This window comes from Lentinus tigrinus (assembly GCF_003813185.1).
Source record: "Lentinus tigrinus ALCF2SS1-7 unplaced genomic scaffold L226scaffold_7, whole genome shotgun sequence".
NCBI lineage: Eukaryota > Fungi > Basidiomycota > Agaricomycetes > Polyporales > Polyporaceae > Lentinus > Lentinus tigrinus.
Genome location: NW_027137916.1, coordinates 771,645 through 791,197, shown reverse-complemented (window position 1 = coordinate 791,197; position 19,553 = coordinate 771,645). Strand labels below are relative to the sequence as shown.

At 56.7% G+C, this 19,553-nt stretch overlaps 4 protein-coding genes across 4 annotated transcripts; 2 read left to right on the top strand and 2 right to left on the bottom strand.

Annotated features, from left to right (window-relative positions):
- Positions 1–376: 376 nt before the first annotated feature.
- L226DRAFT_358906 (uncharacterized protein) lies at positions 377–6,109 on the top strand. The gene is made up of 4 exons (XM_067674207.1): positions 377–506; positions 562–2,176; positions 2,233–4,897; positions 4,954–6,109. Exons 2-4 carry the CDS (start codon positions 570–572, stop codon positions 5,959–5,961), a joined length of 5,280 nt encoding a protein of 1,759 aa, XP_067537634.1. The 5' UTR covers positions 377–506; positions 562–569; the 3' UTR covers positions 5,962–6,109.
- A 1,485-nt stretch (positions 6,110–7,594) lies between these two features.
- On the bottom strand, positions 7,595–9,420 carry L226DRAFT_441751 (PIN domain-like protein; the record flags this gene model as incomplete). Its single annotated transcript, XM_067674826.1, has 4 exons — positions 7,595–8,765; positions 8,816–8,931; positions 8,962–9,327; positions 9,397–9,420. Coding segments are annotated over 4 exons (1,677 nt in total), but the record flags the coding sequence as incomplete, so codon positions are not given.
- Positions 9,421–10,369: 949 nt separating this feature from the next.
- On the bottom strand, positions 10,370–14,575 carry L226DRAFT_602363 (uncharacterized protein; the record flags this gene model as incomplete). Its single annotated transcript, XM_067685690.1, has 11 exons — positions 10,370–12,974; positions 13,023–13,082; positions 13,135–13,182; positions 13,235–13,343; positions 13,394–13,462; positions 13,520–13,551; positions 13,612–13,750; positions 13,805–13,826; positions 13,883–14,080; positions 14,137–14,223; positions 14,284–14,575. 11 exons carry the CDS (start codon positions 14,573–14,575, stop codon positions 10,515–10,517), a joined length of 3,516 nt encoding a protein of 1,171 aa, XP_067537632.1. The 3' UTR covers positions 10,370–10,514.
- A 1,777-nt stretch (positions 14,576–16,352) lies between these two features.
- Positions 16,353–19,468, top strand: L226DRAFT_544556 (alpha/beta-hydrolase; the record flags this gene model as incomplete). Its single annotated transcript, XM_067682280.1, has 11 exons — positions 16,353–16,569; positions 17,522–17,782; positions 17,843–17,973; positions 18,185–18,284; positions 18,342–18,432; positions 18,536–18,627; positions 18,687–18,717; positions 18,772–18,810; positions 18,872–19,088; positions 19,168–19,326; positions 19,400–19,468. The coding sequence occupies 11 exons, from the start codon at positions 16,353–16,355 to the stop codon at positions 19,466–19,468; spliced, it is 1,407 nt and encodes a 468-aa protein (XP_067537631.1).
- Positions 19,469–19,553: the final 85 nt, after the last annotated feature.

Sequence of the window (19,553 nt, the reverse complement as noted above, 5' to 3'; positions counted from 1 at the left end):
TGCAATCGACCCGTAAAGTCGACCTTTGACAATCCCTGTTACGCCTGACATCGAAACTTAGTGAGGAATGGATGTATGACACGATATTCTCTGCACTCACGCATCATGTTCTCCTGCCTTCTTTCCCGTTGTGATGACTAGGTTACGGTAGCCACACACCGGTCGAATCCTTGACTCATCTAACGAGGTGACGAGTTTCTCTTCTTCGTCTTGGGTTTTCGAGTCACGAACCAGCAAGAGAGTTGAGAGAGGACAACACATTTCATTGAAAGTATGTAGCATGACGGAGGAGAGATACACGGTCGGGAAGCGCCGGAAGTAACGTAAGGCGATCGCCGAGAAGGCGCTTTGGGTCGCTCCTGCACTCGACCGCGACGAGGTACATGCTCCTTCCGGCCCCTTCTCCATCCTCTCTTTGTCTTCAATTTTCTTCCTGCTCTCATCTTTCGTCTGTCTTGGACACAGTCTGAGCATCACCGGCTCGACGACTCACCTCATATCGCGACGTGAGCTCACCTCGCCCCGCTCCCCTCGCGTGCGATATATTGACTTCGGCTACAGCGCGCTGAATGCCTTCACAGAATGACGACGTACACAGACCTTCCAGGCAAAGAGCAAACACCAGCGCGTTTCCCTTCGCCTGGCGGCGCGGAAGGGCGGAGAACGTCCCAACACCTGCCCCGCCCGCCGTCTCCCCGCCTCTCCAGTTCGAGGCGTTGATTGAGGCGCTCACTTCCCAAGCTGTTCCATCCCTCACCGTCGCGAGATCACTGGCCGCTGCTCTCGGGACAGTTGGTACGCACTCACCTCCTCCTCGCCTGTCTACCCTACATCCCATCCTCTTCAAATTATGCTCGCCGGAGTCACCGCCGCCCCTTCAGACGGCTGGGTATGACATCCTAACAGCTTTCCTCGAGGCAAACGGTCCATCCATGGTATCTACTGCCGACAGATTATCGTGTTTGTCCTTGTTCGTGGACGCCCCATGGTCACAGGAGCTTTGGGAGTCCCGCTCGAGAGCGCTTGCCGCTCTCACAGACTCCGGATCCCAGACCTTGGGGATGGAGACGCAGATACTGCGGATGCTCGAGAGCTGGATCGAGCGCGCATTTGACGGTCTTGCCCACACGCGCCCAGATACCTCGCACGAGGAGAGGTTAGAGCGTCAGCGGAGTGTCGAATCCCTCACATCCCTCCTCATCAACCTCGTACGAAAGCCGGAGTTCGTGTCGCGTCTCACCGAAGACGATACAGCCGGGGTGCTTCATCTATGGGAAAGGTTACTGGACCGCGCTTTGTCCATGTCCGGCGATTTCGCGCTCTCTCCCCCGAGTTCACCCCTCATCGAGCCACAATCCTCAAAAGCGGTCTCGCCACAGAAGCTTTCTTCACACCGGCGACATCATTCTTCCACCTCCGTGCCGAAGCTATCCCTGGTCAAGCATCCAGCTGACATTATGGTTGACGCCTACCTCACCTATCTCTCCGAACGTCTTGTCGCTCTCGCTCCTACCTATCTTACCTCCATTCTTCCCCTTCTCTTTCGTTCACTGGCCTTCTATTCGACACCTCTTCCCCGTATCTCTTTGCAGGCTATCACTCCTCCCCCACACCAGCACTCTCTCGAGCAAAGGATTTCAGACCTCCTTGGAAAGCTCGTCGCTGGCCCTTATGCCTCCCAATGCAAAATCCTCCTCAAACGCCACTTCTTCCCCTGTTCGCAAGACCTTCATGTATCGATACAGACCTCTAGAGGCGCCCTGCGTACCTTGCGAATGTCACTTCGACGTGTTCTTGAAGGTCGCCTCGCGCGTGGATATATCGCGCGTGTCTCTTCGAACGAGTACTCGCCTGCTGGAGTCCCCACACAACTAGCCCTTGAGCGTGGATTGATGGAGCGCGCCTGGGCGAAAGACGAGGGTGCAGGGTGGGACCTCATTCGCTTCGCGAACGTGCTTGCCCGCGCTGCACGGAAGTGGATTTCGCAAGAGCATGAAACAAGCCCTCTCGAAGTGGCGGCGCCCCGAGAAGACGTGCTCAACGAGATTGCATCCATCGTCAAGGACAACATTCAAGCAATGGACGAGCGAGGTGAAGGCGAAGACGTCGACGACGAAGAGGTCGAGGCTATCGGTAGGATCACGCGTGAGCTCGTCGTCTACATCCGGTCGCTCAAGTATGTGCATCTCGCTGCCTATACCAATGGAATGTCAGTTGACTGTCCGGAACAAGGACGCCCGACGGCGGCCTCGTCCCCATCTCCCTCAACCGCCCCGAAGGGTCGTCTCCGTTCCTGTCTGCGATCGCCAATATCCTCGCCCAAGACCTCCGGACGACGCCTCTGTTCCCAGTGCTGCCAGCCATCATCCTCTCTGTTGCCGATCATCTGCCAGATCGCGACCTCTCCCAGCTTTTGGTCAACATGGCGGATCGCCAGCTGTTATCGCCGACGTCGCTGTCGTGGTTGGATGACTGGAGTGCCATCCTGACCATGCCGAACCTGTTCTCGCCAAACAGGTACACAGCACGACAGCATGCCATGGGCCACCTGGAGTCTGTGTGGGAGTTCGTGAAGGATATCCCGGCATACCGGAAACCTCTCGCAAACCTGGTCTTTGACGTGTGGAAGCACCATTCAATCGACGAGCTTGAAGACCAGACAGCATTGGTCGCATGGAACCTGTTGGCAGATGAGGCAGTGCTCCGGCTCGTTGAGAAACATGCCGACGACCCGAGCACGGAGGAATGCGAGGCGAACGAGACGTTCTGCGAAGAGATCCTCGAATTCTTGCTTAGTGTTGCCCACGAGCAGCGGCAGGACGACGACGACGATGCAGCGTCCATCCTGACGGTTGAGTCGGCAGCTATCTCCCCACCACTCATCATCTCTCCTGCCAACACGGCTGCGGCATCGCCGATCCTGTCCCGGATGACCTCAGAATACCCGATACCCCCTCAGAAGGAAGCACTACCCTCTGTGATGTCTCTTCTTTCCTCCCTAACCTCCGGTATGCCCTCACGCTCCCAATCCAAGCCTCGCCGATCTACGAACGACATGCTTCCTCCCGTTGAGACACCCTCGCCTGTTCTCGCAGCCGTCGACATCCCCTCCACCTCTACGAATCCCCGATCCGTCGGCGCAGTCATCGCCCTAGTCTCCGTCTTCAGCCAACTTGTCTTCACCCCTCTCGCACAGTCGAGATGTAGCCTGTGGCACGCGAGACGCGTCTTCCAGCACCTCGTCGACCTCATCTCGAGCGCAGGCTGCGTACGAGCGCGCCTGACCACGCTGCAGTTCCTGATGCGCCTCCGGGTCGACCGGGACCACAGGCTGTACTTTGCGAAGGACGAGTATGACAAGGACGGGCATATTGCCTCGCTTGCTGCGCTCATAGGCAGAGCGGAGGCAGGACCTAACACCGTGGAGGATTTCATGCGGGACGAGGACATACGTCGGGCACGCCCGCGTGTTCCACAGGAGCGAGACGGACGAAGACCCTCAAGAGGGCGTGGTGGGCCCCGTATGGACGCGAGCCGGAGCCGCTCGAGGGTCCCTACTAGGGTGCTCTCTCTGCCGGTGATCAAGCTCAGGCCGCGCGAGCAGATGTGGTCCATGCCCGAGGTGCTCCTATTCTCCGTCGCTGCGTCAGACGTCTCCAGCGAAGGCATGACTTCGTACGACCCCGCCTGCCCGGGACCTAGCGAGTCTGTCTTGCAGTCTTCGCTATACCTCTCAAAGATAGTGGATGTCATCGAGACGGAGAAGGAGTGGGAGATCCTGTCGTACGTGCTCTGCCACCTCCCAGCGCAGCTCGCCAACAAGCACCTCTTCTGCGGCCCACGGTCGAAGCTCGTCGTGGCGAAGCTGCTGGGCACGTTCTGCAAGATGCTGCTGGACAACTCGTTTGCGAGGCAGGTTGAGCGTTGGCCGGAGAACATCAACGCGCGCGATGCGCAGGGTCTTGCGTTCCACACCCTCACTGTGCTCATCAGTTACAAGCGCTGCTTCGACTCCGTGCAGCCTTTGAACCAACTGGTCGAGGTGTTCCTTCACGGTCTCTCCCTGCAGCCGTCTACCCAGCGGTGCTGTCTCCACGCGCTCTCGCTCTCTTCGTTCGAGCTCCAAGCCTCAATGACCAAGAACCTCCCGCGCATCATGGAGAAGCTCTCGCAGATTATGTCCAACTCGACCATGGCCGTGCACATCATCGACTTCCTTGCAATCGTCGGCTCCCAGCGCTCGCTCTACGTGAACTTCACCGAGAACGACTACAAGATGGTCTTCACGATCGCGCTCAAGTACCTCGAGCAGCACAATCGCAACGACGGGTCCTCGTCGATGTCCTGGGCGCTGTCGCAGCACCTCCGCATCATGTCCTACTACATCGTCTACGTCTGGTTCCTCGCCGTCGACATGCCGGACAGACATCGCCATGTGAGCTTCATCGTGCGGCAGCTGCTGCTGGCGAACGGCGGGAAGGGCGATGTCGATGCTCCGACTGAGGTCGCCTTCGACTGGCTCGCGAGGTACACATACGCCAGTGCTGACCCTCGTCCTGCCAAGTCGACTCTCGACGAGATCGTCATGAACCCGAACTTGCAAGGCAAAGGTTCCGAGCCAGCCATCAGCGAGAAGACGTGGATACTCGGCAATTCCGTCGTCACCATCCGCGCTCTGGCGAGGCGGGGCTGGATCGAGGTCCTGTCGCGCCGAGCGTCGGGTCTCACGAAGTTCCTGGTGCGAGCTGAGAACGTCCCGATGGTGCCTCTCGGAGATGTCGACCCCGACCTCGTCTCGATCTCTGCAATGCTGATGATGGACCGGGAGGACGATGGCGACGATGGCGCTGGGGACGAGTCTACGGAAGAGATGAATGGCAATGGGAACCCGAGCGTGGTGCGTTCTATGCTCGTCTCTCAGGAATCTTGTTTGATGCCGTGGTGATGTTACAGGACGACGTCAAGGACGCGCTCAGCAAGACTGCGCTCTCTTCTCCGAACACTCCACGACCGGATCCTATCACGGGTTACGTGTGGAGCCGTAGTGCTCCGTCGCAAAGGCGCAAAGAGGTGGCTGTCGACCCTAGCTACTTCGCCCTTCAGCTGTCCGCGTACCCGGACAAGGGTCCGGCAGGTCGCGGGCGCCTTGTGAAGGACAAGTCCAAGCTGGCCAGCTTTTTCCGTACCTTTGACAGGATGCCTGTGATCGACACGCACAAGGTCGGCGTGATGTACGTCGCACCTGGTCAAGAGCACGAGACAGAGATCCTCCGGAACACTCATGGTTCTCCTGCTTATACGCGGTTCCTTGAAGGGCTCGGACGGCTCATCTACCTCCGAGGACAGGTAGACGTCTACGACGGAGGTCTAGATCCAGACATCGACGGCGAGTACGCCTATGCCTGGTGGGACGACATAGGTCAGATTCTCTTCCACACCGCGACCTTGATGCCCACCGGCGAGGATCCCAACTGCACGAGCAAAAAGGCGCACATCGGGAATGACTACGTCCGGATCGTCTGGAACGACTCGGGGAAGCCGTACAAGTTTGACACGCTCTCCACTCAGTTCCAGTTCGTCAACATCGTCATCGAGCCGCACTCGCGGGGTGCGATTGCGGCGTTTTCGAACAACCTTCACGAGCACGAGTACTTCAAAGTCACCGTCCAGCGCGCCCCAGGCATGGTCGAGTTCACGCCGGTGGGGGACTTCAAGCTCATCTCGGCCGCGAACCTTCCGCAGCTTGTGCGGCAGATCAGTCTTCTGTCCGACTGGTTCGTCACCGTGTGGCAGAGCACGGAGAGGGACACCAAACGCGAGGAGATCGTCACAAACTGGCGCTCTCGGCTGAATGCGATTCAGCGGTTCCGGGACCAGATGGTCGCTGCGGATCCCATACCTGAACCAGACGACAGTCTTGCCAGTCAGCAGCGGCTGCGAGACTTCACGACAGCTTACTAGGCCAATGTATCATGATCCACATGCATGTATGACGACTCGACGAGATGGACACCTTCGTTCATGACATAACCTGTTCTCTTGACATGCCCTTCGTCAGCACGCATCTTTGTTCTCATTTGTTCCGTTTGTCTATTGATATTCCTGGGTCTCAACACATTGTAGCAATCACCACATCGCTTGTCTCTTGAACTCGTACTTGCACTTACTCTTTCTCATCGCTAGTTACTGAACGCGCCGTCCTCATTGTTGGATAGTAACACAAGAATGTATTCAAAAATACCAGAAATCCAAATAATCATGTAAGATCGATAATACCCTCGGGATCGTATCTACGCTGTGGTGGTTTCGCGGACGAAGAGTTGGTGGATGCAAGCCTACTCCTTGCAAGCTGTAGCGGGGCGAGTTTCGTTGGTTTCGCGGGGACCGGCAATTCTGTCTCGGAGTCGCTGGATATGGATATGATGGATAGATCCTCAGGTAACGGCGCGTGTTTGCGATTTGCTGGTGGACGTGGTGCAGGGTTAGTGGTTAGCGTGGACAAAGCCTTGCGGCGGGGTGGGGATGGGGATGGCGCGCGATCAGACTCCTCTCCTTCCTCCTTTTGTGCGCTGATTGATGTGGCTTTGATTCTTTGCGCTGGGCTGCCCAATGCGGCGGGGTACCGACCCTTCAACGGAGACGGGGAAGGCGGCCGACCAACGTCCTCATCAGAAGACTCTTCGTCCTCTTCCTTGCGCGGCGTTCGCTCAAGGCGATCCTTAGTGGGTGTGCTCCGAGGCGAGGACTGTTTCTTGGATCGTCGCGGTGACTTCTGTAGCTGCCGTGTACGCGATGGGGCATCGGAGTCTGTACCACTCGGAGAGGACAGGCTTGAGGACAGGCTTGACCGCGTGCGCGTCAGAGAGGAAGACGAGCCGGAGGAAGTCCTGTTCCTCTCGCTCATGAACGGGTTCTCGTCTGTTGGGGAAGATGACGTCGGTTGCTCAGCCACGAAAGGGTCCAGGTCCATTGGAAAGGGCCGCAGTATGCGCGCTCTGGATGGAGAAGCACTCAGAGCAGCCGACTGCGACTTGGATGAGCGCGCCGAGGATCCTGCCGCTGCTTGGGTATCCAAGAAGTTGAGCATGCGGCTAGATGGCCCCTTCGATGCCGTGGATGCGTTCGTTGAGTGAGTCTTGTTCGTAGCCGAAACGGAGGGTACCGGACGAATTAATGTACGGGACGCATGGGAAGGTCGTGGTACTTCGTCATCACTGGACTCTTCCACCTCGAACCTGGGTGGACGAGAGTCCAACGATAGAGTGTCCTTGAACAGGTCTGCAACCTTTGAGGCGGTCGAAGCTTTCCTGGTTGTCGTTGTCTTGGAGACTGCGGTGGCCGTAGGCTTCTTTGCGGCGAACAACGTGTTGATCTCGGACGGTCCAGCAGCGGGTGCCACCTTGTCCGCATTAGGCTTGGTGGTGGCTGCAATCTTATTCTGGCTTCTCTTGGGTGCAGATCCGCCGCTCCCCTTCGCTACTGTTGTCTTCACGGGTAAGGGATCCACATCCGAAGCGGAGTCCTCGTCTTCCTCCGGCAACAGTGCCTTGGTCTTCTTCCCCTTTGCCGCGACTGTACTCTTCTTCGAGCCTGCGCCTTTAGCAGCCTTCTTCTCCGCCTTCTTCTGCTGCACGCCCTCAAACTCCTCCACTAGCTGCGGCTCGACAATTTCGACCATGCATGCCGGCAGCCATATGCGCAGGTGGCTCTCAGGGTCCGGCGGCGGCTTTTTCGTCTTCTTTCCGCCCTTCTTCCCCTCACCATCGTCATCGTCTCCATCGTCATCTGAGTCTGACAGGTCTGGGGGCACCTCGTGACGCAAGCCCTTGATACCTGCTTCGCAGAGGCGGATAAGCTGCGCGGGAGCAATCTCAAGTCGATATTCGAGCACGTTGTCCGTGGAGGGGTGTCTGCGCGACGAGTGGATTTTGACGATGAGCCGCTCGCCATCCTCGTCTTCGTCCTCGCTCTCGCACTCCGACTCCGGGTGACGACGAGGGGTGTTGAGCGTGACTCTCGCGAAGTGTTCTGTGATCATCCTAGAAGGTGTCCCTGGCGGGGCGCGTCGCTCCTTGCCGCTCTTTCGAGGTGTCTCGGGGTCCCGGGACCTCGCTTTAAGCGCGGCAGCCTTCCTATCTTTGATGATTGCAGCACGTCTGAGAATGCGCAAGACGGCGGAAGGCCAGAGGACAGTCCGGAAGCGTTTGATGATGATGTGTTTGATCCCCCACTCGAAGTACATCTCGCAAAGACCGGCTATTCGTCCTAAGTCTGGCTCTTTGTCCCAATCGACAACGGCATTCTTGTGTCCAGGACCCTTGGCCTCGGAGGTGACGGGGTTGGTATAAGCTAGCACGACATCAATGTCCGGGAAGTCCTCTGTGATCGCCTTAGCAAGGCTAGGGCTCTTCCGTCCAAGCTTCCCACTGGAATTGGTGCGAAGCTCGTGTCGGATCTCCTGCCGCCAGTCGACGAGGAAGTCCTCGAGCGCGTCCCTCGATAGTGTACGGGCCGCTCGAACGAGCTTCTCGCCGAAGCCAGCCTTTGCGAGACCATGCGCGGTCGCGACACCACAACCGTGAAGACCGTCGCTGTAGTCGCCACCGCGCAGTACGCCGATGAGGATCATGCCCTCTTGTGTGAGCTGTATGTCGTCGTGCGAGAGAATATCGGCTGAGGCGTATGTCATGACGTGGTTCCCGTCGTCCTTGCCCGCTGTGTTTTTCAAGGAGTGAGCGCGATTGCCGGACAGCGTGGTACTTGGACTGAATGCAAATCAGCATTCGATGTCTCGTCAGAGGACCGGACCACCTACTTGCGGACCACCATCCTCGCGCCGAAAAGAAACGTGTCCACGTCGTCGGTGAGAACGGCATCAATGACTCCTATTCGGTTCAAGTACGCCAGCTCGGCCTCCGCCTCTCCAGGAGCCTGTGTTCAACCAGAGTCAGCTGTCGCCACTGTAGACCACTGAATTGAGCCACTTGCCATCCTCCACTCGAATCCAAAAGCAGAGATTATCTCCTGCATTCCCTGGACCATCCAGTGGTTCTTCCCGCTGATCCTCTTCCCTCTCTTGATCTCTGGACGTTTCGGTCCGTCGAAGACAAAGAGGGGCAGGAAAGGCATGGTCATGAGACGCGTGCAGCGGAAGAACAAAGTTCTCAGTTCAGGATTCTCGCCCTCGCGACCATAGGTTGCGTGGTAGAACCATATGCTGGCGTCGATACCGACGCGGAAACCGCGTTTTCCGTCAGGATTCGCCTCGAAGCCATCCTTGACAGAAAGATGTGTCAGCGACCGCATCTTCCCTGCTGGTCGCAATACCTGGCGAGATGGACAAGTTTTTATTGAGCATGACGCCGTCGCATAACAGTTGAGTTTGAGCGAACTTACATCCCAGAGCCCTGCAACACCCATGCTGTTTCTACAAGGGTTTCAACAGAGGACTGCGAGGTGTTTCAGAGAAAGGGGCAAGCCTAGAATGCTTGTGACCGCGACAAGACGCGGTTTGGTTCAACCCGCGGGCGCTTGATGTACTGTGACGGTTCGCGTCTCATTGAGCGCGCGTACCGTGACGCGACGCGTCAAGTCACGTGTACGGGAACAGGAGAGCAGTGGCGGCCATATCATAGTTGCATACAAGATCAGTATACTACACGGATACATCGTATGCAAGAAAATTCGTGGACGACAACTGCAGTCCAGTACGGCAGGGATGGGATGGGCAACGCGCAATCGCGACGATACGCGCGCAAAATGTGAATAGGGGAGAGGGAGGACACGGGACGCTGGACCAGAAGATCCAAGACCCTGCCAGATTGTTCCAACTTGGGACGAGGAGGCGAGCATAGTATGGCAAACCAAGTCCAAGGGGTGAGGAGCTCCCGTGCCAAGGACCTAGATAGGATCCGAGGAGAGTGTCGAGGCAGAGGGCGTGCCGTGTCAAGTGCGCGTAGCCCTCTTCCTGACAGCCAGGGAGGCGGGGGATTACGAGAACGAAAGAGAGGTATAGTATGCCATGAGAAACCAGGATGGGGGTGGTATGTACGGATGCGAGCAGCAGCAACGAATAGCAGAGTCGACGGGTACGAGAGGATGGGATGGGATTGTTGGATAATGGATAGTGAATATGAGTTACGCGTTATGACTGATGATGCGATGGTATGGCTGGCATTATGCGGACGGAGCAAGCGTTGCGAGTATGCGATCCTGATGGGATAATGTATCGAAGGCGGAAACTATTGGCCTTGATTTCTTGACACATGAGAGACAGAAGAGAGGAAATGAAACATATGGCTTGAAGCCAGGACTGTATACAAGCGTCCGGCATTGTGTTGACAAGATGCACCTTCGGGTATGGCGGCGAGGTGAGACGTACGTCCCCGTGTGGAAGAACAGGAGCGCGACTGCTTGGTGCGCAGCCTTCTTCGTCAAACGCTCTGTCCAATGGATCACCTGAAACCACAGGCAGGTGAGGAATTCAAGAACCAGCAGCATCGACTCCCTATCGTCTAGCGATCGAGAGGCAAGTCCTTTCCGGCCACACCTGAAGTGACGCCCTGCGGCTTGGACCCCTCAGGCACGTCCTCCGCCCCACGTTCCAGGACGGGACTGCTCTCAGTCACGAGCACCCGAGGGGCTTCGACGACTGGCTGCGATTTGACCTCGTCAATCACAGTCTCGACAGAGTCACTGCGGTGCTGAACCGGGATAGGGGGTTTAGCTTCAACAGGCTCAGTCTTCGACTTAACCAGAGAAAGCACTTCCGTATCCTTGAGCTCGGGCTGCTGAGGAGACGCCGGAGGTGCTGGCGATGCAGAAGGTGCCGGAGGGACCGGAGAGGAGGCGGGGGCCGGAGTGACGACCACAGGAACCGGCGTGTCTGCGCCAATCTTCTCGTGCAACTCCTGAACATCGGGTAAAGTCACCGGTTCATCGAGCATCGGGATAGGCGATCTGAGCGGGCTCACAACCCCAACGCCTCCGATCTCACGTTCGCTCTTCAATTCGCTCCGTGCAGGCGACGGGGGCGAGGTCGACAGAGGAGACGATGACGGCGCGTACTGGGAGCTATTGCACGACATGGGCGGCGAAGCACTGCCCGAAGAGAGTGAGTGCGATGCAAATGGCGAGTTTGAGCGCAAGTGCGCATGTGCATGTGCATGTGGCTCCGACCGGAGTTGCATCACCTCTGCCTGAGCCTGTGCTTGTGCTGACAAAACGCGCTGGTCCGGGACACCCGCGTGGCTAGCGAGCCCAAGGCTGCGCTCCCGGTCAGCCCGCAACCGCGGCGGCAAGTTGGCGGCACCCATACGTGGACTGGGGTATTGGGCTGGGTATGTGTACGGATGTGGCGGGTTCCGCTGTGTCGGGAGGAACGGGGGTGACCTCGACCTTGACTGCGACTGCGAGTTCGAATGCCTAGGGCCGAGGGTGCTACCCGAAGGCGTGGACATGGGAATCGAGGCAGGAACTGAGAAATGGTGCACATTCGCCGGAGGAGTGGGCGCGGTGATAGTTGCGTTTGAGTGGGAGTGATGATGGGAGTACATCCGCTCACCGCGCCCTTGATCTAGGTGCGGAGAGGTAGGCACAGGAGCATCGATAGGTAGTCGTGAGGGTCCTGCAACGGGTTCCTCCATGCCCACCTCCGATTGGTTCGACTTGTTCCGTCGGATGACGATAGGAGACTCACGCCCTGACTCTGGAGGTGACCGACTGGGACTCTGGCCTCCATTCCCACACAACCGGGCGAATGCGCGAGAGTGCAAGGCTTCCTCTTCATCGAACGACATGTCCGGAGAACTGAAGGTGCTGTATGAACCCGCGGCCCGATACATGCGGTCCCTCGGCGGCACGGCCTCGTAGTACACGTTCGCCTGTGCCTGTGCTTCCGCGGCAGCTTGCAGGACATACCGTGGGGACATTTGCCCGACCGTAGGCGACAGATGCGTCTGGTAAGCAGAGGCAGCTAGAGGGTTGGTGGCGACCATCGACATGGCAGGCAATGAAAACCGGTTCGGGTTCCTGACCGGAAATGACATCGATCGTCGAGGTGTGTGGGTGTCCATGCGGGGCGGTGGTGTGAACCCTCTGTTCTCGTCGTTGGGAGCGGTGCGACCTCCACTGGCATGGTTAGAGTGCACCTGTTGCGCGACACGTGCTGCTGGGCGACCCCGTAACCGCGAAATCATCTTGATGTCCACGCCACCTTCCAGACGCGAGTTGACGGGGAGTCCGCCGTTGAGCCCTGAGCTTGAAGGATCGATGCCATACTGCTGCTGTAAGCGTTGCTGAAGAGCAGCCTGTTGGGCATGGAGGCTCGCTAGCTGTCTCTCGCGCTCGCGGTATTCTCGACTGTAATGGACTGCACCCTCTTCGACGAACGACTGGACGGAGCGCACGTCGTCGGACTCGGCGATCGATTGGCGCTCATCGTCCGTCACGATGTCGCTATTGTTAGAGGAGGCGTACGAATATTCTCGGGGACGAGGGCCACGGGGAACAGTCGCGAACGCAAGGCTCTGACCAAGACGGTCCTCATAAGCGGAGCGGTCCTCCTCGGGGGCTTCTGGGGGTGGCGGACTAGTCCACTTGCTGCGTATCGGCGCCATGTGGTCTAGCTTATCGATTGGAAGACGAAGCGGGACGTCCTTCGCGGTGGTAAGCGGTCCTGGCGAGTCGTTCGGAGAAGACGGCGTTGGGGAGGTAGGAGACGAGATTTGAGAGAGCTTCCGAGAGGCAAGCTCTTCGGGGGCGGGGACTGGGACACGCATCGGACTGCTCCCAACTGTGTACGGTGTCTGCGGGGGAACCGATGCGAGCCGCGGAGGTCCCGTCGACCGGGCCTGGGGTGGCGGCGGACCAAGCGACTCATCCTTTCGTTCTTCGCAGAGTTGCGCAAGAGCGAGTATGGCCCGTTCTGGACGTGCTTGGAGGATCCTCGATGCCCGCATGAACTCACCGCGAATCTGATCCAGCGTCAATATATGGCGGCTACGGTGCTCTGAATGACTCACGGTGTAGAGCCCGTCCTTCGTCACACATCGCGCCACATTGAAGTCCGTCTCGAATGGGTCCTGAAAACGTGTTAGATAGACTTACTTGGCAGCAGTAGCGGTCATTGCTCACCTCTATACATAGACGGTTGCGTTCCCGAGCGGTTCCGTAGTCCGATGGCTAGTTGGAAATGAGAAAGGAGGCGGCGGCGGAGGTAACGCGGACAGCTCACCTCGCTCAGCCAGCCCTTGTCCTCCTTCTTGAGGAGACCCGCCCTTATGGAGGCTACACCGGTGTTGTATGCGAAGTCGCGTGAATAGAACTTGAAGAAGTCAATCAGCCTGAGAGAACCCGTCAGTATTCAGCCAATCCTGGATGGGACGTAACGCACAAGTCGGCGACGGTGTCGGTGTTTGACGACTTCCATCGCTGCCGCAAGAGCTCTATGTCATCGAAGAACCTGCGGTTCGCCGACGCGTCAGTGTGAACCGCAGTCAACAATCTGCGGAGTGATTACCAAATGTTATATCCATTCAGATGAGACTCTTCCTGCAGCACCCAATGCAATGCTCAGCCACTGTCACCTCATACGCGAGCGCGGGGACATACCTCGGAGATGGGCCGCAGAGGCGGCATTTGCTGTAGATTAGGGAGCACTGGAGGGTTCTTGACATGGACAAGGAAGTAGATTACAAGCAGGACGTAGCCGTATGATGACAGGGTGCCCTTATAAGGCGAGTTGATTTTGCTACCAGACAGTGAGATCCCTGAGATATGACAAGCATATAGTTAGATGACACACCGTCGTTTGCTCCATACTTTCACTGAGGCACAGATAGTTAACGGTGAATCAACACGGTTCAAGTGCACGGTCACTCACGGAATAGTACCATCGTCCGCACTCGTGCGGGGTCAATCGAGGCATAACACATCAAAAGTCGGGTGTTCTCCAACGCAAGCCGGTTCTCGAACCCGATATCGCACGCAATGCCGAAGGGCAAGGCAGAGGATGGGTCAAGGTTGAGCTTCACGATCGGTATTCGCGCATGAGGCAGCGGCTTGACATGGAACTTCGTTTCTGTGGTCGTATAGCCGATGGGCATCCCGATCGTCGGCATTGAGCAACACACGCACCTCTCTCCAGGAGGTCCCCGACCATAGTGACAAGATCGGCCGCGTTCAATCGCTCCCCTGAGTCAATGAGACAACACAAGTCCATGTCTTGTGGTAGAGGACGATCAGTGTCCCGAAGGGACATCTGAGTGCTGAAGATGGACGCACCAGAGTTCTTGAGGCTGAAACCATTTGCAGAGCTTCCGAAAGAGAGTAGTCTGCTATCTGGCTCGATGGTGCGGATGAGGCGTTCGAGGAGCTTGCGGACGTCCTCCTTGACGGCCATCTCCTCCGCGGTGGGTAGGAGCTGGATGACGAACTCGAAGAGACATTGTGAGAAGTCTTGAATGAAGCGTTGACGCGAGACGAGTCTCCGTTGCTGCTGGGGCGGCGAATGTGGAGTCAAGAACTGTTGTCGAGAGCTGGTCTGGAGAGGAGACGGGGCGAAGGTGGTTGCCATAGGTGAGTGGTCTCTGCGAATACGCAGACGTGATCCGACCAGCAGATGGTGCGACGACGATACTGACGATGCGTGCAAGGGCGTTCGCGAGGTTGCGCTCGTCGGGGCTGGTGGGGAGAGGAGGAAAAGGCAGAGAGGAAGCCTTGTCTTCGGAAGACTCAGGTGTTGTTGAGCCTGTTATGGAACCCGAACGCGCCTCATGCGTCTCCTCCTCGCCTAGCCAAGCGCTCGCCTGGCCACTTTCTCTTTATTCCCTTTCGCCAACCACGCCCCCCGTTAATTCCAACAACAGCCTTTCTGGACATGTCCTGGAATGACCGTCCGTGCGCGGCATCCAGGTTCGCCGTCTCACTAACTCCCGAACCCTCACAGGCTGCGGTAGGTGTGAACGTCGTCCGAGTCTATACATATCCTGGAAATAGGCTCGCAGAATTCTCCTTACCAATCCCATACACCTATCGTCCCATTAAGTCCCCGTTTAGGCCGACAATGAGATATGCTGGCTCATGATCCGGTCCTTGATCATCCCGCCGGCATCATCATGCAGCAGCACAGTCCCACCCACGCCCTGCTTCGCCTCGGGCGGCGTTTTCGTGCCTGTTCTGCACCGAATTAGAAGCCATCCGCAAGTGAGTGACTATGAAATCTTGAGGAGTGACATGAGTACTCAGGTCCAATGTGTTTCAGTAGGAATGGTCTCCGGTGTGGTACTCTCACGAGCCAACTAGTCACCGGTCACCGCCCAGCTCGGATACGTCATGGGAGCTAGAAGACCTGCTACAGGAGGCCTCGATTGACCCCAGGACCATGAGAAACGTGTGTACCGTTCAAGAACATCAGATCTACGTGCGGCATCACGACTCCGGGTCGGAGTGTGTCTCCAGCCGCTTGCCTTCGGTGCGGGCTTCTCTCCCATGCTCCGCGAGCTCCTCACACGTGTCCGTACTCAGTAGAAGTCAGGTATGAGTGCTTTCCATAGCTGGGGCCTGTCGATCGGTTTCACTACTCAGACTACGGGGTCTTGAGTACCCGACCATACTAGGTGCGTGATGGAGGATCATTGACTTCGGTGGAACGCCAGAAGGGTGATGCTGTGATCCTGCAACACGGCGCTGGGCCAGATGATCTGTCAGTGTCAATGCCGCTCCCGATAGCTGAGTTCCATGTGCTCACTTTCGTATTGCAGGAACATGTCCGCATTCTGCGACCGCTTCATCCAGACAGGCCGCGACGACTGATCACAGCTAGAAAGCAATATTTTTGTGACCTAGGACAACCCGTACGCCGTGAAATTATTTCCAACACTATTACAGCTCTATGTCTATACAGTATACCTCGCACAACTTCTGTCGCGAGATATCTCGATCTGGCAGCAGACGGGCACGTGCAGGCTTGAGCGTTACCGGGTTGCTCTCGACTCCCTGGGGGCGCGAGATGCCCCAGGATAACATCTCTCGATTGTTTCGAAGTCTCATTGCATGTCTCAACTCTTCAGTTGAGCGGGTTGCAACACAATAGTAGCATCGTCGTCAGGCAGCCATTTCGGGACAACAGTCGAGAACAATCGAGAAATAGACGCCCAATTCTAGCGGTGATCATGAATGGCCACTTCGTTCACTGCGCCTCATGGCTAATTCTCGAATGTGCAGGATATGTCGCGAACAGTGACATGAGAGCATATAAGGATTGCTGCTGCTCGGTCAGTGTTCTTCACCACTCAACAACGACCACCCAAGCCTTACATCACTCCTCCTACACCACACACCAACCACTCGACATGTCGCTTACCTTCTTCACCGAGCCATTCTACTCCCTTGGCGACTTCGACCGCCTCTTCGATGAGGCGTTTAATGCACGCACCTCCGGCGCGTCTTCCTCTGCCGTCGCTCACCGCGGCGAAGGCAAGCAGCAGGCCTCACGCCCCATGCGCCCAAGGCAAGCGATCACTTCTCCTGCCCAACCAGATGAGCCGCCTGCTGACACTGAGCAACCAGGTTGGATCTTCACGAAGACCCCGAGAAGAACCTCGTCACAGCGACGTTCGAGCTGCCTGGGCTCTCGAAGGAGAACGTGCAGTTGAACGTCAAGGACAACGTACTGACCGTCTCGGGCGAGTCTACCATCTCGAGCGAGCACAACGAGAAGGGCTACGCGGTCCGCGAGCGTCGCTTTGGCAAGTTCTCGCGCTCATTGCCGCTTCCTCAAGGTATCAAGGTATGTGCATTCACTTCTCGAAGTCTGCGCGAGGCAGGATACTGACGGATCCATCCTCGTAGCCTGAGGAAATCAATGCGTCGATGAGCGATGGGGTTTTGACTGTCACCTTCCCGAGGACGACGCCGGAGATGTCGCCGCAGAAGATTGCCATTCAATGACCGAGCTGTGCACCTTCAGAAGGCCTGAGGCCTGGATCGTCGCCTTGTACATAGATACCCTTCACTATACCAACCAACGCTGTTGTACCATAACCAAAGTATCCTACTCTTTTCCATCGCTTGTGTGCCGGAAGACTGTATAGTTCGGTTTGCAGAACTAAATTTCGACCTTCATGCGAGCTTATCATTGACGCTCAGGCATCGTTGACTGACACCTCCATCATATATCCCGCACTGGTCCTAACTCAGTGACTGCGTCTGCGGCGACAGGTTGCTGCGCCATTCCTGATGCCGGTATGCTCAGTCTGAACCTTCAGAGTTGACAAGCTACCACAATCTCAACTCGACTCGACGCGCCTTGAATAGCTTGAGTTTTTACCCTTCACCTATACTGGCCGATGAAGGCCTTCGTCTTGCTGAGCACATTGGCAGCCGCCGTTAACGTTGTGGCCGGTGCACAACAAGCTGTGCACGTACCTTCGTACCAAGTGGACTCAACGACCATCATGATCTCTTCACTCCAATTGAGGACCTACACACACTCTCGGCTTCCGGATACACAACGCTCCAGCATCCCAAATTCCCTGCACACAGCGTACGCATCAAGAAGTCGGCGAGGTCCAGTACGTCCCCTCCATATCACCTCCCCTGCCTACAGGTGCGCTCGGCACAGTTGTTTGCAGGGCATACACAGGGTACATCGACATCGAGGCGCGCCATCTGTTCTTTTACTTCTTCGAAAGCCGCCGAGATCCGGACACGGACGGCATCGTCTTGTGGACGAATGGCGGCCCTGGCGGGTCCTCTGCGCTGGGGCTCTTCATGGAGCTAGGTTCGTTTTCTAGCAGGCATTTCCAGCAGGTCTTGCGAGAAACTTACGAAGGTATGACAGGGCCATGCAGAGTTACCAGCCCGAACTCGACTGAGCGGTTCGACTACGCGTGGAATGACCACACCAACGTGTTCTTCATCGACCAGCCTGTCAGCGTTGGATTATCGTATGCCGAGCATGGGGAGCATGTGGTACTTCCGATATGCCACCACGGTACAGGAATGTTACTGATACTGTTGAGATCACAGGGTTCGACGATAGAAGGCGCGAAGGACATATCCGTGTTTATGGTCAGATTTTCCGAGCACTTCACAAAGTTGAAGGGTCGTCCGTTCCACTTCGCAGGCGAATCCTACGCTTCACGCACACGCTGATGTATGCCGACTCGCACGCCCGGGACAGGGTCGATACCTACCGGTCTTTGCGGCAGCGGTATATGACCAGAATGCTGAGCTTATCGAGGCTGGATTGACCCCCGTCAACCTGAAATCGGTCATGATAGGTGAGCACAACCTCTCAGTGGCTTTCCAATGAACCTTCTTTCAACGGCTCCCTTCAGGCAATGGCGCGACGAACTTCATCGAGGTCGTAAAGTCCTACTATGACGTGCAGTGCAAGGAATACGGCTTCCCTCTCATCGCGAGCATCTCGTGAGTTCACCTTCTATGGGTGCCAAACCATGCATCAATTGAATTTCGAATCAGCGAATGCACTGCATCCAGATGAAACAGCTCTCCCGTGGTGCGAGAAGAGGTTCCGGGAGTCGTGTATTGATATCACGGATCCTATAAATTGTGCTGCAGCTTGGGATTTCTGTTGGAGCTCCTTGGCTTGGCAATGGGAACGTGAGTACTGTTGCTCCATCAACAGAGTACTTATATCCTCATGAGATTGACCTCGTCAGGTATCGATTATTACGACTGGCGGCATCCCTGGTACGTAGTTGGCATTACAAAAAGGCTGGTGATGCTCACTCACATGAGCTGCAGCAAGGGCCAGGGCTTCGAGTCGTGCTATCCTGAGGCAAAGTAAGCACGAATTCGTGTACTGAGATGCGAACGTGGATGCTGATGGTCCAACCTCCGTTAGGTGGATTGTCGATTATCTGAATACCCCCAACACTCAGGCGATCTTGGGCACCGATCCGCAGCATAGCAACTACAACATGCAAAGTGACGAGATATTCGCCCGATTCTCCCCACAAGACTTCTTGTCGTATCGTGGAGAAGACTACTTGGCGGCCTTGCTCGAACGCGGCATCCGCACACTCATCTACGTCGGCGACACTGACTGGATTGCCAACTGGGTATGTCTGAACCTCGCACTCGTTTCAGCCGACGTGCATATGCTATTGTTCACAGACTACTGAGACTCTTGTGGCGCAGGTCGGCAACGAGCGCATGACTCTCAAACTGGAGTGGACGCAGAGAGAGGCCTTCGCCAGCCAGCCTCTACGCGGATGGTTTGTCGACGGCGAGGTTGCCGGGAAGACGAGAAGAGTAGGGCCGCTCGCATACGCCACTATCAGAGATGCAGGACACCTGGTCAGTCAGCTCTGCCTCTCTTCGAAACCAGTCGCGACGTGTTTGTCGCTGAACGTGCACATGATATATTTAGGCCCCTTATGATCAGCCTCGTCGTTCCCTGGAACTTGTGGACAGGTGGTTGGCAGGAGAAGAATTGTGACTGCTCTGTGTGAGGTTCTTCTTCCCTCGCAATGATCTATAGACTTCCTCATCTTTGTAGGCTCATATGCCCGAGTACACGCGCC

What these genes read in the sequence shown, in the direction of transcription:
- L226DRAFT_358906 (XM_067674207.1), top strand. Translation starts at nt 570, where the DNA reads ATGCCTTCACAGAATGACGACGTACACAGACCTTCCAGGCAAAGAGCA. An exon ending in GTCTACATCCGGTCGCTCAA is followed by an intron (nt 2,177 to 2,232) that starts GTATGTGCATCT and finishes GTCCGGAACAAG; the next exon opens with GACGCCCGACGGCGGCCTCG. An exon ending in GCAATGGGAACCCGAGCGTG is followed by an intron (nt 4,898 to 4,953) that starts GTGCGTTCTATG and finishes GTGATGTTACAG; the next exon opens with GACGACGTCAAGGACGCGCT.